Source organism: Parus major, chromosome 5 (genome assembly GCF_001522545.3).
Source record: "Parus major isolate Abel chromosome 5, Parus_major1.1, whole genome shotgun sequence".
NCBI classification, from domain to species: domain Eukaryota; kingdom Metazoa; phylum Chordata; class Aves; order Passeriformes; family Paridae; genus Parus; species Parus major.
In genome coordinates, this window is record NC_031774.1 from 15746455 (window position 1) to 15760871 (window position 14417).

General features: G+C 42.4%; 1 protein-coding gene across 6 annotated transcripts in view; it reads left to right on the forward strand.

Annotated features, from left to right (window-relative positions):
• Positions 1-7507, forward strand: part of MOB2 (MOB kinase activator 2) — a 108861-nt gene extending 101354 nt beyond the window's left edge. For all 6 annotated transcript variants that reach the window (XM_033515385.1, XM_015631230.3, XM_015631227.1 and 3 more), the window contains 2 exons: positions 4731-4855; positions 6184-7507. In XM_033515385.1, coding sequence (XP_033371276.1) covers positions 4731-4855; positions 6184-6494 — 436 coding nt within the window. In that variant the 3' untranslated portion in view covers positions 6495-7507. The remainder of the gene's footprint in view (positions 1-4730; positions 4856-6183) is intronic.
• The last annotated feature ends 6910 nt before the right edge of the window (positions 7508-14417 follow it).

The window sequence follows — 14417 nt, forward strand, 5'->3', positions numbered from 1 at the left end:
TCTGTTGTGTTTAGGGGTTTTTTCCCTCCAACATGTGTTGATAGTCCTTTTCTTCCTCCTCTTGCATTTCCTGGGGTTAATTTACTTGAGATGGATTTTAAAAGAGACAACTGGGCAGTTAATGTCAATACATCAAACAACATCCCAGGGAATATGCAACAGAACCATAGCTCTATGTTGTATCTCTGACAGTCATTACATAATTCTTAGAAGGAAAGCCTTGCTTAATGCACTGGGCTATCTTGTACACTTGAAATTAATATCAGGGGCTTTCTTTGAGAGCACTCAGAAGCATGCAAAGTGTATGGAGGGTATTTTTGCATGTAAAAGTTGGGATAACTTTAACTGTCAGTGTTAGAGACTTTGAAACCAAGCTGGAGGAGAAAGTAATAAATCTCTGCTGGACCCAGATTTTATCAAAAGGAGACAGCATGTCTCTAAATAAGAAATGGTGAGCAGTAAGATGAGTATTTTGTTGATTCTCATTCCCAGGCTTACTCATGTTTAAATTCCTGATGCAGCACTGGCTGTCCCAAGCACTGAGTTTAACTGTTTATCCACTTGGCTGGTGGGAAATAGTAGCTGAAAGGAGGTGTTAATGGGAAACCTTTATTAGTTTTGCTCCATTCTGCTCTAGTGATCCTTAAACAAGAGCTCTCTGTGAGCACCTTGTGCTGCAGAATAAAGAGAGGAAGTGCCTGTAGGCAACTGCAGCTGTAGCCTGTATTTTTAAGTGGTAGGGTCTGATAGCAGAATGTTCCTATCCTTTGTTTTGGAAAACTGAAAAATTGTGCTGTTTGGGAATAACAGGAAGCATGTCTACACTTGGGTGAAGCACTTGAAACGGTTTGTGCATAGCTAAATCATAACAACCTCAATAACAACCTTCCTGTACTTGGGGGAAGGTGCCTGATTCATGTTTGCAAGCTGGAGGCTGCTTGCTTCTTGGTGAAAAAGCCACCAAGGTGAGATCAGCTGCCTACACACCTCAGCATAGTTCAGCTATGTAGGCCCCCTTCATAATTGTATTCTCCAAATCCTGATCTTTTTGTTCTGCCCTTCCTAGCTCTGGTAAGCTAAGGATGTGCTTGTTGTGTTGGAGAGCCAACCAGCTGCTGTGGCTCATTGTGCCTTGGACCTGTCTCCAGTGTATAAAGAGAGACGCCTAAACACTGGTGTCAGTTGCTGATTAACCTAATGGACTCTCCAGGCTTAGCCTTCTGTGGCCATGATCTGTGTGTTGCTGTCCTTTGGAATAAAATAGCATCTGGCTACATAAGATTACATAAGATAGTACAGTACCTTGGAATTAAGGTGCAGTTTGCCATTTTTTCCCATGTTGATTTCTTGGGTAGTTGCATATGAAAGTCTGCATTCTGTTCCACTTTTGTATTTTCCCTGCTGAGATCTCTATGATATATTTTGAATCACACCATTCTGGTCATGCCTAAGAAAGGCTTTTTTTATTTATGGTTGAGATGTTGAAGTAACTATTGAGAACTGGTTGCTTGTCAAAGTTACTTGACATTCAAATTGCATTGCAAGTACCCAGTCCTAAATGTAAAGTATTTGCTGGCACAATAAGCACTGGTTGCAGTTAAATATTTGAGGTAAGGTTTTAACATCTGAGAGAAGCTGCAGCCAACTGACAAACTGCAGACAGATGCAGCTTTCAGCCCTCTGTCAGATCCGTGAGATAGCACAGCCATCTGCACAGAGCAAGGAGAATTTCTGCTTACGGTCACTAGGAGACATCTGACCAAAACTTAGTCCCAGTGTTGAACAGATGGAAGCATTTGCTGGCAAGGTGGGATAATGCCAAGAGAAATACCATAATGGCCAGTTATCCTCAAACTTTAACAAGGGTGAATGAATAGAACTTCGAGAATTACTTAATTTTGCTCATTAATATGTTTATCACTTGTTGTAAAGCAGGTGCTATATTTCAACACAATATTTGCTATTAAAATTTAGTATGCTTTATAGCTTATTATTATACAAACCAGCTTTAAAGCACCTTGAGCTATAAACTGGTTTTCTAGCTAACATTTGGGTGAAACTCTTCAAAGTGCTTCAGTGAGTGTATTAAATAAGAGCCTATGTAAGTGCTGTACATAAAAGGATGAGTCTACAAAACTCCAGAGGTGGAAATGGAGGATGGATGCAAACTTTTAGGAAGCCCACTTTTCAAAATGTTTTGGTCTGGTGGAATCCCTTCCTTGATAACGCTTATCACTCATTTTTTGCTAATCTTCATCTCCTTTCTTGTTTACCTTGCCCTAAGTGTCTCTGCATAGGGAGGGGATTTCCTCCTAGAGTGGCTTAATTCAAAATTATAAGTTTCACATTTTCTTACATTTAAGTTCCCCCCGCTATATGATTTTACATGATGCCTCCTTTCTCTTCTTTGCCATCCAAACATTGCTTAGCCCCTGTGAAACCATCAGTGCTGTTCCAGCTGCTCATAAGCACTATATTCCTGCTTCTGGTTTTATTCCTGCTTTCTTCATGTTGTCTTTTTTAGAGGAAAAGGGATAAAGTGCGTACATATATTAAGATGCAGCATTGTAATTTCATTTGTGATTTCACATGTGTTACGCTTTCTTATTTGCATCACAGGTTCTTCTCTGGTAAATCCATAGTCATTTCTCCCTGGGATTTAGAATGGAGCTGCAGATTCCTCATATTCTCCATAGTGGAGAGATTTAAATCTGCAACTTTTCAAAAAGTGCCCTTAAGTCTCATCCTCTTGTCCTTTCTGCTTCCCCTCCATTCCCTAATACGGGCCTGTGCTGTAACAGTGCCAGTGGTGGAATGCAGTTAGGCTTCTGTGCCCAAGTGAGCCCTTCCATGGCCCCAGACTGCTCCTATCCTGTTGGTGGAGATAACTCCAGCGTGGGTGGAAGCCATGTACCAGGTGCGAGATGTTCACGGCACGTCAGGGGCTCCTCTTCCCCTGAGAGCTGTGAAATCTGTTCAATAGCACCTGACACATGAGAAAAACACATTACTCGAATCAGCAGGACAGTCCTTGTAGTTATCCCCTTACTTTTAATGATTCTTCTGTTTCATTCCTGTTTTGCATAATTAATTTCCTAATTTTCAAGGAAAGGCAGAAAGGATAGGCAGTGGGATGCTAGAGCTGATTTATTCACTTACACAAGAATATAAGTGAACTTGTACAGTTGCCAGATTGTTTCTTTGGACTGAAATCCAATTATCAGCACTCAGTTTTTTACCTAAGGGCAACTCTAAACTGTGCTTTCTTGCAGTTGAGTATTCCTGCAGCACGAGAGAGCTGCTGGGGTAAGAACAGTGCAGCCTGCCTCTGCTCTTGGTGACAAGCATTGTCTTAAGGCCCAAAATAAAGCTGAATTGCCTGGGACTGTCTCTCATTGCATGAGCAGACAAACGAAGTGGTGTGACAAACGAAATGCACTACATTGTGTAATTCCTTAGAGGTGGGTTGTACAAAGGAAGTGAGCAGTGGTGAAGAGCACACTCTCTGCCTAAGGGCCCAAGTGCTGGGTGTGATGCCTGACATAGCTCTACAAAGAACTTTTGACTCCTGCTGTTTTCACCTATTCACCTTTTTATGCAATTTTGCAGTCAATCCTTGTCTCTTTAGTAAACAACAGAGTGACCAAGTACTACATAGTGAAAAGGAGCTGAAAGAAAAATTCTAAAACCTTAATGTTTGCAGAACTAGTTTGTAGTGGTCTTTTCTCTCCTAACTTGAACTACTCATTTCTGCAGCTTCCTCTTGTTTTTGTATGGCTTGGGGCATGAACAGTGTCATTGGGGAAGATTGATACAATGGATTTCTTATCAGCCCTATAATGATACAGGACTGTGCCTTGAGCTTAGACTTTTTGAAGAAAAATTCATAAACTGGAACTCAGGGCTTGTCTAATGTGACATAGGAAAAAAAACTTTAAAAGTGTTTTCCTGAATTCTTTATCTGTAAAACATTTCTCACTGTGTGCCTAATCCAGTGGGTAGCTACTCTTGGTAGCAGTTAGAGATGCTTTAATTTACCATGACTTTTTTTTTTAAAGAGGAACAAACATTTAGTTGTTTTGTAGCCATTAGATTGTCTGTCAGCTGAGGGATGGCTGCAGTTAATCAAAATGATTATGGTTAACTGATTGAATTATGGTTGCTTTTGAAGGGCTAGTATCTCCTGTTAAGGTCCAACAGGAATATTCACTGGTGGCAGTATCACATGTAAATTCAGGTGTTTGGGGGAGTCTGTAACTGTAACGTAAGGAGCAGAGTTCAAACACACATTAATATGGATGTGCAAAAGGGGGCTGAAAGCTTCCCCCGTGTTGCATTTTGGAACAGGATTTGAAACGCCTGAAATCACTGCCAGTGCGGGAGAGTCCCAGGCGGAAAAAGGCGGTGTTCTGGAGCCACCGTCTGACTGTTTCACAGTATTGCACTACAGAACTAATTTATACTCTCTGATGTTAAACATCAGAAGTTCATCAGTTCCCTTTGGAGTCTTACCAGCAAGGCTTTCTGAGCTTGGCACTGCAACCTGCACTCCAGCCTAGACTGGTAGGGAGAGACAAAATCAGCCAAACACAAGTTCAAGTTCTTTGATGCAGAAAGAAGTGAATCTCTTCTGTAGCAGCTGTTGTTTTATATTACTTGGACACAGGCTCTTGGAGGAGTAGCTGAGGAGGCAGAGGGTGATGTGGTGACACTGTCCCTTCTCTCCACAGACAGTACTACTGGTATGATGAGCGGGGAAAGAAGATCAAGTGCACTGCTCCTCAGTACGTTGACTTCGTCATGAGTTCGGTGCAGAAACTAGTGACAGATGAGGACGTCTTTCCAACAAAATACGGTATGGCCACTTCCTGGGGCTCTCTGGGGGTGCCATCAGTCAAGTGAAAGTTGGCATTCAAGTGTATGAATACCAGACAGCTTTCTTACTTTTGTTTGATGGGTTTTAGTTTGGTTTTTTTTTATATAGTTTTCTTTCTTTGCATGTTTCTTTTGTAGTTTTGGGTGTTTGTCTTTCTTAAGGAAGATTCTAAGTTTCGTTGATTCTTGCAGTAAAACAAACTTGCCCTCTTGGTGTATGAACTGGGGTGAAAGTCTCACAAAGCTGACCCCTTGGCCTACTGTATCTCATCATCAGTACCCCTTTGTCTTCAGCATTTTGAGATGATCTAGACTGGGTTTATAGAGGATAAAATTGTGAAAACAGTCAGCATTTGTGTGTTCAATACAGTCTGCTGATATCAAACTTCAACCTTTGTGTGGCTTTACTATTTCCATTAGAGCCTCAATGCATTAAGAAATGTGGGTAATAAATTGGATTGCAGCAATGTGGCTTACTTTCTTTGCCCAAGGCTCTGCATTGTCTTTCAGTGTTTACAGTCTCCTTTCCCATACAAAGATTAAATAAGAATGTGATTTTTAGGAGCTGAAAAGCAACAGGAAAGTAATTTTAACTCAAATTTGTATCCTAACAAGATTGCTACATGGTTTGTATACAATGCCTTTGGTTAAGTGAAAGAAAATAGAAACTTGAAGCTATTGTAGGTGGGCTTAATCAGGACTAAAAGCAGCTGGCTTCATGAGCCATTTGAACGGGTAATTGGGAAACTAGGACATGACAGTATAGGACATTACAGCATAAAAAGCATTAGGCTAGCAGCCTTTGCTTACAAGTAGCTTGATCTGGAAGGAGGCAGTTTCTTTCTCTCTTGATAGAATTTCAATAATGAAATGGGGGAACACGTTCTATAAAGTTATGTACAAACTGCCACACACCACCAAGGCCCATGTACCTTGGCTTCCACTTTAGGATCTCTGAATTGGTGTTCTGGGGGGAAAACTCACTCCTGGACAAACTAGGTAACGACACAGAAGAACCTCTCATTTTTACAGCCATTAACAAAAAAGTTTGTGGCTTTACAGAACAACACTTGCTGGCTGGTTTTTCAAGGTTTAAAATTTAACTTCAAATGAAATTTAACTTAAAATGAAAATGCTTAATATCTCCTTACCCTTGTCTCCCAAATTCCTGTCGAAAGAGGATAATATGACACCGGCCCTCATATTGTTTGCTATGTAAGTTGGGCTGGTTGCTCTTGCCCAGATGCTGCTGTGGGGCTGACAGTGAGCAGCTGGTGCTATCATGGTGTTTCTCCATCTTCCTTTCAGGCAAGGAATTCCCAAACTCATTTGAGTCCCTAGTGAAGAAGATCTGCAAGTACCTGTTCCATGTGCTGGCCCATATCTACTCCTCACACTTTAAGGAGACTTTGGCACTGGAGCTGCACGGACATTTGAACACACTCTACACACACTTTATCCTATTCATCAGGGAGTTCAACCTCGTGGACCCTAAAGAGACCACCATCATGGATGACCTCACAGAGGTCCTCTGCAGCAGCAGCGGGAGCAGCAGTAACGGGAGCGGCAATGGGAGCAGCAACAGCGCAGGAGCACAGAACCACGTGAAAGAGAGATGAGCCCTCCTCCTGGACCCAAACTAACATTATAGACAATATAATCTATTGTGTGTATGTGTATGTATATGTTCAGATATACATACCGGCATATACAGCGATGAAAGCTGACCGCAGAGATGCTGCCACGCAGGACGCGCAGTCGTACGGGGCTGTACGGAGCTTTGGGTTAATGCGCCAGCCGGCGAGAAGTTGCACCAATTTTATTTTATTTTCTGTCCACTCCTCCTTTTACCTATTCAGATGGATGATGAGTGCTGTTTTTAGAGAAGAGCCAAGCTTGAGAGTGGGGCCACTCTTGGTTTGTTTGGTTGGTTTTTTTTTGGTTTTCTTTCTTTTCTTTGGTTTGTTGGTTTTTTGTTTTTCTTTCTTTGGTCTTGAGTGCAAGCCCTTTGGTCTTTCTAGGATGGTGGTCCTGCCATTTAAAAAGTATCTATTATATTATAAGAAGTAACTTTTACTTTGAAGTGGCTTAAAATGCAGGTTTTTTGGGGGGGTGGGGGTGGTTTTTTGGTTTGGTTTTACATAGACTGCCCCTTACCCTGCCCAAAGCTCCCCCACTGAGTGCATCTTGCCCTTTGTTAGCTTGGAATGGGAAGAAACTCCTGGTTTGACTAGAGTAGCAACTAGGGGCTTGCTACCTGTTGAAAGTGGGCAAGATTCTCCAGTTGTCCCATCTACTCAGTCACAAGGTGTGAACGTGCAAGAGGATACACAAACCTTTCTGCTTATTGCTCCTACAACATATATACTCTTTTCTCTGCTCCCCTGCCTCTTCTTTTCCCAGGCACACCTGCACAGGTAACAGGAATAGCATCACTGCAGTCCAAAACCGTGTGCAAAAGTCACCACCATTTGCTTTCCCTTGAACAGAGGCCCGGGGAGGGGGGGGAAAAGGGTATACTGAGTCAGTCACCGCCTGTGCTAGAAAGATGGCTGTTGGCATAAAATTATATTGTTGGCTTATTTTAGTTCATCTGTTCTATAATAATAAAAAAAAAATCTATCAGCCACAAGTTTTGTTTTTGTGTGTGCAGCGTCAGAAGTCACCAGATTCTACCCCTACAGCCTCTCTTCCACCACTGGCTGCTGCTTGTGGCCCTGCTGGCTGCCAGCTTTATAAATAACTGGTTATTTTCCACCCTGTGATCTTACATTTATAATGAATTCCTTGCTTTTCTAGGAACTGCCCTCCCCAGGGAATACAAAGATAAGCACCACTTGGAGAGGGGCAGGTTTCCTGTATGTGCACAGATCTGCTCTGCAATGCTTCAATAACTTGAAGCAAATACTGTATCACAGCATCTCTGGATACGGTATTAAATCAGTATTCTACTGGACAGTGATACTCCTTCCTTCCCTTCAAGTTTCCGCTGAATTCTTGCAGTCATTGTTTCCATTCTGGAAAATGCCAGAATTTGCTTGCACTTGTTCTTCTGTCAAAGCACAGTGACAATTGTTTGCTACTGGCTTTGCTCATTACCTGAGGCCTCTGAATGATTAATAACTAACCTGGCATAAATCTGAGAAGCTTTTCCACAATAAAGTTCGTAACTGTAGTAAAAGGCAGTAGAGAAGAGGAAGGTAGAACAAGTGCAAAGAAAAAAGGAAAGGAAAAACACAACCAAAGGGTGAAATTAAAAAAAAACAACACAAAACCAACAACAACAAAAAAGAAAAACACAAAAAAACAAGAAAGCATGAGCAAGAAAGGATGAAAGAAAGCAAAAGCACAAGCAAGAACAAAGCTTGTGAAGAAGAGTGCAATAGCAACAATAGACAATGACAAGTGTGCAAGTGAGAAAAAGAGTAAGTCATAAAACTGACAAAAAGAAGAGCAAAAAGGCATGAGCCTTTAGAGAAGGGAAGAGGAGGAGTGAGGGCTGGATGGAGGAACTGAAAACAACCTCAAACCTTGTGATGCCAGACTTGTCCTGTATTGTTTGTTTCTGCATTGTGGGTTCCTTCCAGCTGTGCTGCATTCTCACTGACCTGTTTGGCTGGGTGCTGCTAACACAGGGTGTTTAAGAGCACTCCTTCCCCACCATGTCTTCCTGCTACAGCCTCCATATCCAGACAAATATTCCCCTTCAGTTCCCATGCTGATGTGAGCCTTTCCATGACAATTCCCTGCACTAAAGGAGGGAAAGCCAGAGGTCAGCAGAAGCAGTCAGAGCAGTGCCCTTGGTAAGGCCCCTCTGCTGCTTGCCCTGAGAACACAGTAAAGCTCAAGGTAAGAAACAGAGCAAGAAACAACCACTCAAACCCAAGTGACTTCTGGTAATTTAAAATCTTCCTGTTTTTACATGCATTTGCAGTTGTGTTCTCTGAAAGACCATTTAGAACTGAAGCATTTGAGAAAGGTTTGACTTGAACAAAAGACAGTTCAACCCTGGAAAGACTGACCTGGCTCCAGCTCCTGAGTTTCCAAATCACAGGATGGTGATGTCTGTGTTCAACACAAGAGTGACTGTGCCTTAGCTTCCCACGGGAGAACTGGCAGAACCTCGTAGCAAGTCTGGGAGCGCACGTGTTGGCTCCAAGCAGCAAACAATTGAGCTGCCAGGAAAGCAGAGCAGTCCCACAGTACCTCTGGAAGAGCCTGCTGTTGTTCATGGCAGCTGTCCCGGCTTCACTCTGCAGGAATTTGATATTCCTGAAAGCACGGGCGCTTCATCTGCCAGGGTAATCACTTCATATTTTACAAGCAGTTAACAAGAACACAAATAATGAATCCTGTTTTAGTGTGGCCTATCTTGTTGGGTTTAGCAGTAGGAATAAGGAAAACACCCTGAAACAGTGCCAACACCAATGTTCTTCTTGTGAGGAATAAATGTTACTGTAAAGCTCAGCCTGAAGGCATCTGAGGGTGTTTCAGTGGTTACCGAATTACACTGTAGAAACTTCAGATACAGAAGTGCCAGTAAGCCTTCAGAGCTTGTCAGTGACTTCCTCCCATGCTTAGATGTCACCAATGCTCGCACTGAGCACTGAGCCTGAATTCAGTAGCAGGCTTAGGCCTTCTAAAACTAATTAAATTATCATATTGTTGCTTTAAATATGCTTTTTAAATTGTTTAAAGTGCTGTCAGAACAACTGAGACAACTTAATTACCCTTCAATGGTACCCTGTCCCCAAAGATCATGACTGACCATATCATGGTTTGAGTGTTGCTAAATAAATAAAATACCACAGAAAAACAACTGAACACTACTAGAAAAACACCTACAACCATCTAGGCACACATAGCCTCTACCTCGCCATACATGCCTTTGGCAGGCCTTGCCTTGTCAAACTCAGCTTTACACCTGCCAGTCCAGAATCCCTGACCAACTTTCAGGCCTAAAACCACAGCAAGGCACAAACTGTCACAGGGCTGAAATCTTTCACTTAAACCCTGCAATAGTCCTGTGTGTGTTTTGGGGCATCCTGTTCTTGACATTTGGTGCTCTGCAAACATGAGTGATGTGCTGAAGTGCTGAGGTTGCATAAGTTTATAGCATATAGGGTGAAATGTTGTATCAAACTGAAACTTTCTCCAGTTTTCTCATTATCCCTGAGTCTTGGAGGCTGCAGCATCTGTAGGAAATCCAAGCCTCAGTGCCTGTAAATAAAAACAGGAATAAAAATTTCTTTATCAGTGCCATCTGGAGTAAACACCAGCAGCAGGTAAGCAAGCACCAAAGAGGGCAGCTTTGTCTGCCACAAGTGCTACCTCTGGCCATTCAGGGAAGGGACACAGGAACAGTGTCACCATCTTTTGCACAAACAGCCATGTGCAGCTTTAACCTCAAGGGAACGAAACTGTAGAGATCAGAGGGGCAGCTTCACCCCAGGCCTAAGAAAGGTCCTGAAGTGGCAAGCTGCAAAATGAGTTAGCGTCTTCTACTTCAACCCAGCAAAATCAGAGCTATGCCCTTCTTCCTTGCCTGGGAATTGCAGAGTTGCAAGTCTCAGATCCCATAGAGCACACTCATTTTACGTGTGATTAACAACCTCTTAACCAAGAGATTTAAGTAACTCAACCAGAAAAGAACACTTCATTCCCAAGATGATCTGAGGAAGGAGAGAGATGGCTCTGAGGTACCACCAGTTCCAGCCAAACATGTGCATTCCAGGATGCTTCTGGAAGTGATCAGGGGCTAAAGATGGATGCTGCCAGGTAACAATGAGCTCATGCACATCAGCAGGAGACTGAAGGACTGCCACAGAAACAAGCCATCCCATAAAAGAACAAGTCAGCTTTATGGAGCCTGCTAAGCATGCTGATCTCATCAAAGCCACAAGCATTTGCTCACATCCATCATGGAACTTGTCCCAGCCAATCCTTAGCTCACCATTTCAGCTGTTAACAAGAAAGAACTCAAATCTAGAAATACTCTTCCATTATCTAAACTGCAGACAGAGGAGTAGGTTGTTGTTTTGTTCTGTTCAAGCCTACTAAACAAATGAAAGCAATGTTTGTGCCTGTAGCACAAATGGCAAGCCCAGGCAGTTTAAATGTAGTTCTGTTGCCCAGTGGCTGTCAGTGGTCACAGCACAGGGTCCAGTGTGGCTGTGTTACCTATGCTGTGCCAGTACCAGTGCCTGAATATAAACCTAGTACCTGAAGGATTTCAAGACAGATCTGGTATCTTTACACAATAAGCTGCATGTAGTACAGTGAAATCTTTCCAACTGAACTGATGATATAACATGAGAAAAACATCAAACAGCTGGCAGAAAACCCTCAGTGTCCTAATGGGGTCTCTGTTCTTTTCATGGACAGAGCTGTTCTGGTTGTGACAGCTGATATGAACAATAAGACTTTTCAAAGCTAGGTTAGCATGTGACTTGGAGAAAACAGAAATTGTGGCAAAGCACTCAGATGAGAGAACACTCAGAGAGCTTTGTCTAGCCAAAAAAAAAAAACCAAACCAAAAAAACAGCACTAGCTAAACTTGTTTTTATGTTGTCATCTGCTAATTATTTTCATTATTTCTAAAAAGGAGGTATTAAAATGCTCTGGCACTTTCCCACACACCACCAATGCAGGTAGCTCACATTCTCTCACAAAGTGGTGCACGGTCCTTCATATAAACCTCCTCCTCCTCCTCCTTTTAATGGTCTCTGGGATAATCCAAAAGAAAGAATAGAAAGAGCCTGGGCTAGACAGGCTTTGTGCTCAGTGGAGAGCAACCCTCTGCAACATCAGCTCAGATACAGAAAGGGCAAATGCCACCTCACAGAGGATTTCAGCTTCTGTGAAACCACTGTTTCGACTTGACATAAGTAAGGCTTAGAAGACACCTGCCCTGAAGCAAGTACTGCCCTCAAGGACTTCGAAAGGAAACCTAAACAGGGAAAACAAACTGGTCCTGGGCCCCAGCCACTAATTTAACTCCCACTCTGAACTAATGGAGTACTCCAGGGTTCCCCCCGAAAGGCTTTAATGCCAGTGCAGGAGTTGGAGGTGAATCCCCAGCCTGGGAAAGAGAAGAAAGGCTGCACAGCTCTCCAGCACCACAGACTCATCCAAGCCTGCAAGGACACAAGGTACTTACAGAGTCCTGTTCTGATCTTTTGTGTGTGCACTGAATCCCTTTAGGAAAGGCCTTTACTTGACAGCCCTAATTCCAAGTCAATGAAATTTCCTAAATTACTTCTTTCCCTCCTCTTAATTGCACTTAACAAAGTATCAAACACAGAAATCTGATTTCCATAGGATTAATTCCCGAAATCATCTCAAGGAATCTTCTTTCTGTTCTTAAGCATCCAAACTTAGGTAGAAGAGCTGCCTCTCTCATGTCAGTAGACAATGAAATAGCTCTTAATACAGAAATTAATCCCACTAAATAATTTACTTTTATTCATAAGGAGAACCCTGTACTTGGCTCTATTTAAAAAAAATAATCCAGAACAGGAAAGTGACATTGGATAACCCAATATATTTACCTGAAATCTATGTAAAACCTGTAACAGAAAGAATTCTTTTCAGCCAGGTTTACTGACACTTGACAATTAAAAAAGGTTAATTTGAATCCTTGTGTCTATAAAACCTGTCTTTGCAGGAGTAAATACAAGAAGCTGAAGACAAATTGTGGCTGAAGATCAGCTGTACCCACAGGTGTACCCTGTGAAAACTCCAGCTACTTTAGGAACATTTTTGAGAGAGAAGAAATAATAATACATGTATTTGAATAATCTTACCTGTTTAAAAGTGAAGGCTTAAGTGAAATCTACAGAGCAGATGCTGTGATGTGTTCAGAGCATCACAGACCCAGCATGTGAGGATGGGTAGTTTTGAGCAAATATTAAAATAAGATGTGCATCAAGACCTCAATAACATCATTGGTGATTCATTATTATACCAGTGACATGGTCTGCAGAAGAGCAGAAAAGCTTTTTTTCCCCCGCCCCTGCCCTTGAATTTGTACCTATTGACCCAAGAAAGTTTGTGTGTGGAGTCCCTCATTTCACTCCCAGAGGATAACATTAGGAAGTGGACAGCAGGAAGGTAGCTGGGCACTGCAAGCCAGCATTTGTCAGCATCCTGCTGGCAAACAGAAATTTCTATTTGAAGCCAAGACACTTGGGAAGAGCATACACAATCTGTAGGGCAAAAGAAAGCAGCCACATAGTTCCCAGCTGGACACGTAAAGCTACTTCCACAGCAGATTTTCAACTACAAAGCCACTACTGGAGTTCAGGGCTTAAGGCAGATCAGTTCAAGCTCACACAAAGTCAGCACTGAGGCACCAGAAGACTGCAGGGTGTCACCTGAATCCCAAAGCCTGGTTCCAAGCAATTCTGTGCAGCACAGAGATACAGGACACATTTGTATCCTGCCCTCCCACCTTTCTTCTGCCTGCATCAAACCAGCACATTGAATTTAGTAACAAGATACCAGCCCTGTGAACGAAGTTAATCTTGTGGTGTAACCACTGCTGAAATGTGAAAGCACAACAAATACTCCAATCCATTAAGGAATTTTGATTGGATTAGAAGCCCTCTGTGCTCCATCATCATCTCCCTGATGAAGTCCAAAAGCAAAACTACATCTGGAGAAGAGAGATTAAAGCCCCCATTAGAACTGTTTAATTATCTGTTATTACTGGATTAACATTCATTTCTGATCCAGGTGCTTCTCAGATAAAGAGCTCAGGTACTTCATAACAGCACTGCTTTATTTTGCAGTGAAAGTCTTCTGGCCCGAGAATTAAAAACATGGTCTCTTTTTAAAGCCAGGGATCAAAAAATGAATTAAGCTTAAGCAAGACTCTATCTGCCTATCCCTTTTTCTTGCCTACCCCAAATTTTTGAACTGCTGCCTGATTTCAATCAGCCTGGAAGACAGGTAGGTGTTTTCATTCAAACAGAAAGTTTTAACAAGTTTTGCAGAAACAAGCAACTATTGGAAGGGGAGAAAGAGTCTGTAAATGAACCCCTAATTTTCCCAAGTAAGGAAAAAATTGTAATCTGTGCTCCCATGTTAGTTGTTGTCAAAGAGCCCTCATAAGAACAGACATAAAAGTCATAAAAGTCCCTATAGACAAAGGGACAGAGAGCTCAGAATCACACACAAATCACAAATTGTGTGACTCTAGCTTCCAAAAGGTGGGCACTTGTTTCGCTGCTTGAAAAGTTGGGACAGTCTGCATGATCCAGAGCTCCTCTGCAGTCTCAGTTGGCAGATACCACACTGGATCTTGGTGCTATCCCACAAGGAAGACAAGACATGCCAAAATAACTTTCCTGTCATTAACAAAGATAGAAATGTAGCCTTTGTATCTGAAAGAGCTAAAGTGATGTGGTGAGAAATGACAGATCCTGTCTTTGGGGACAGGCCCCCAAGAAGGTCTGCAGACAAACTAGTCACTGGAATTTACTGTTGCCAGGTTAGGATCTGGATTCAGATTTCAGCCCAAGCCACTGAGTTCCTTTGAG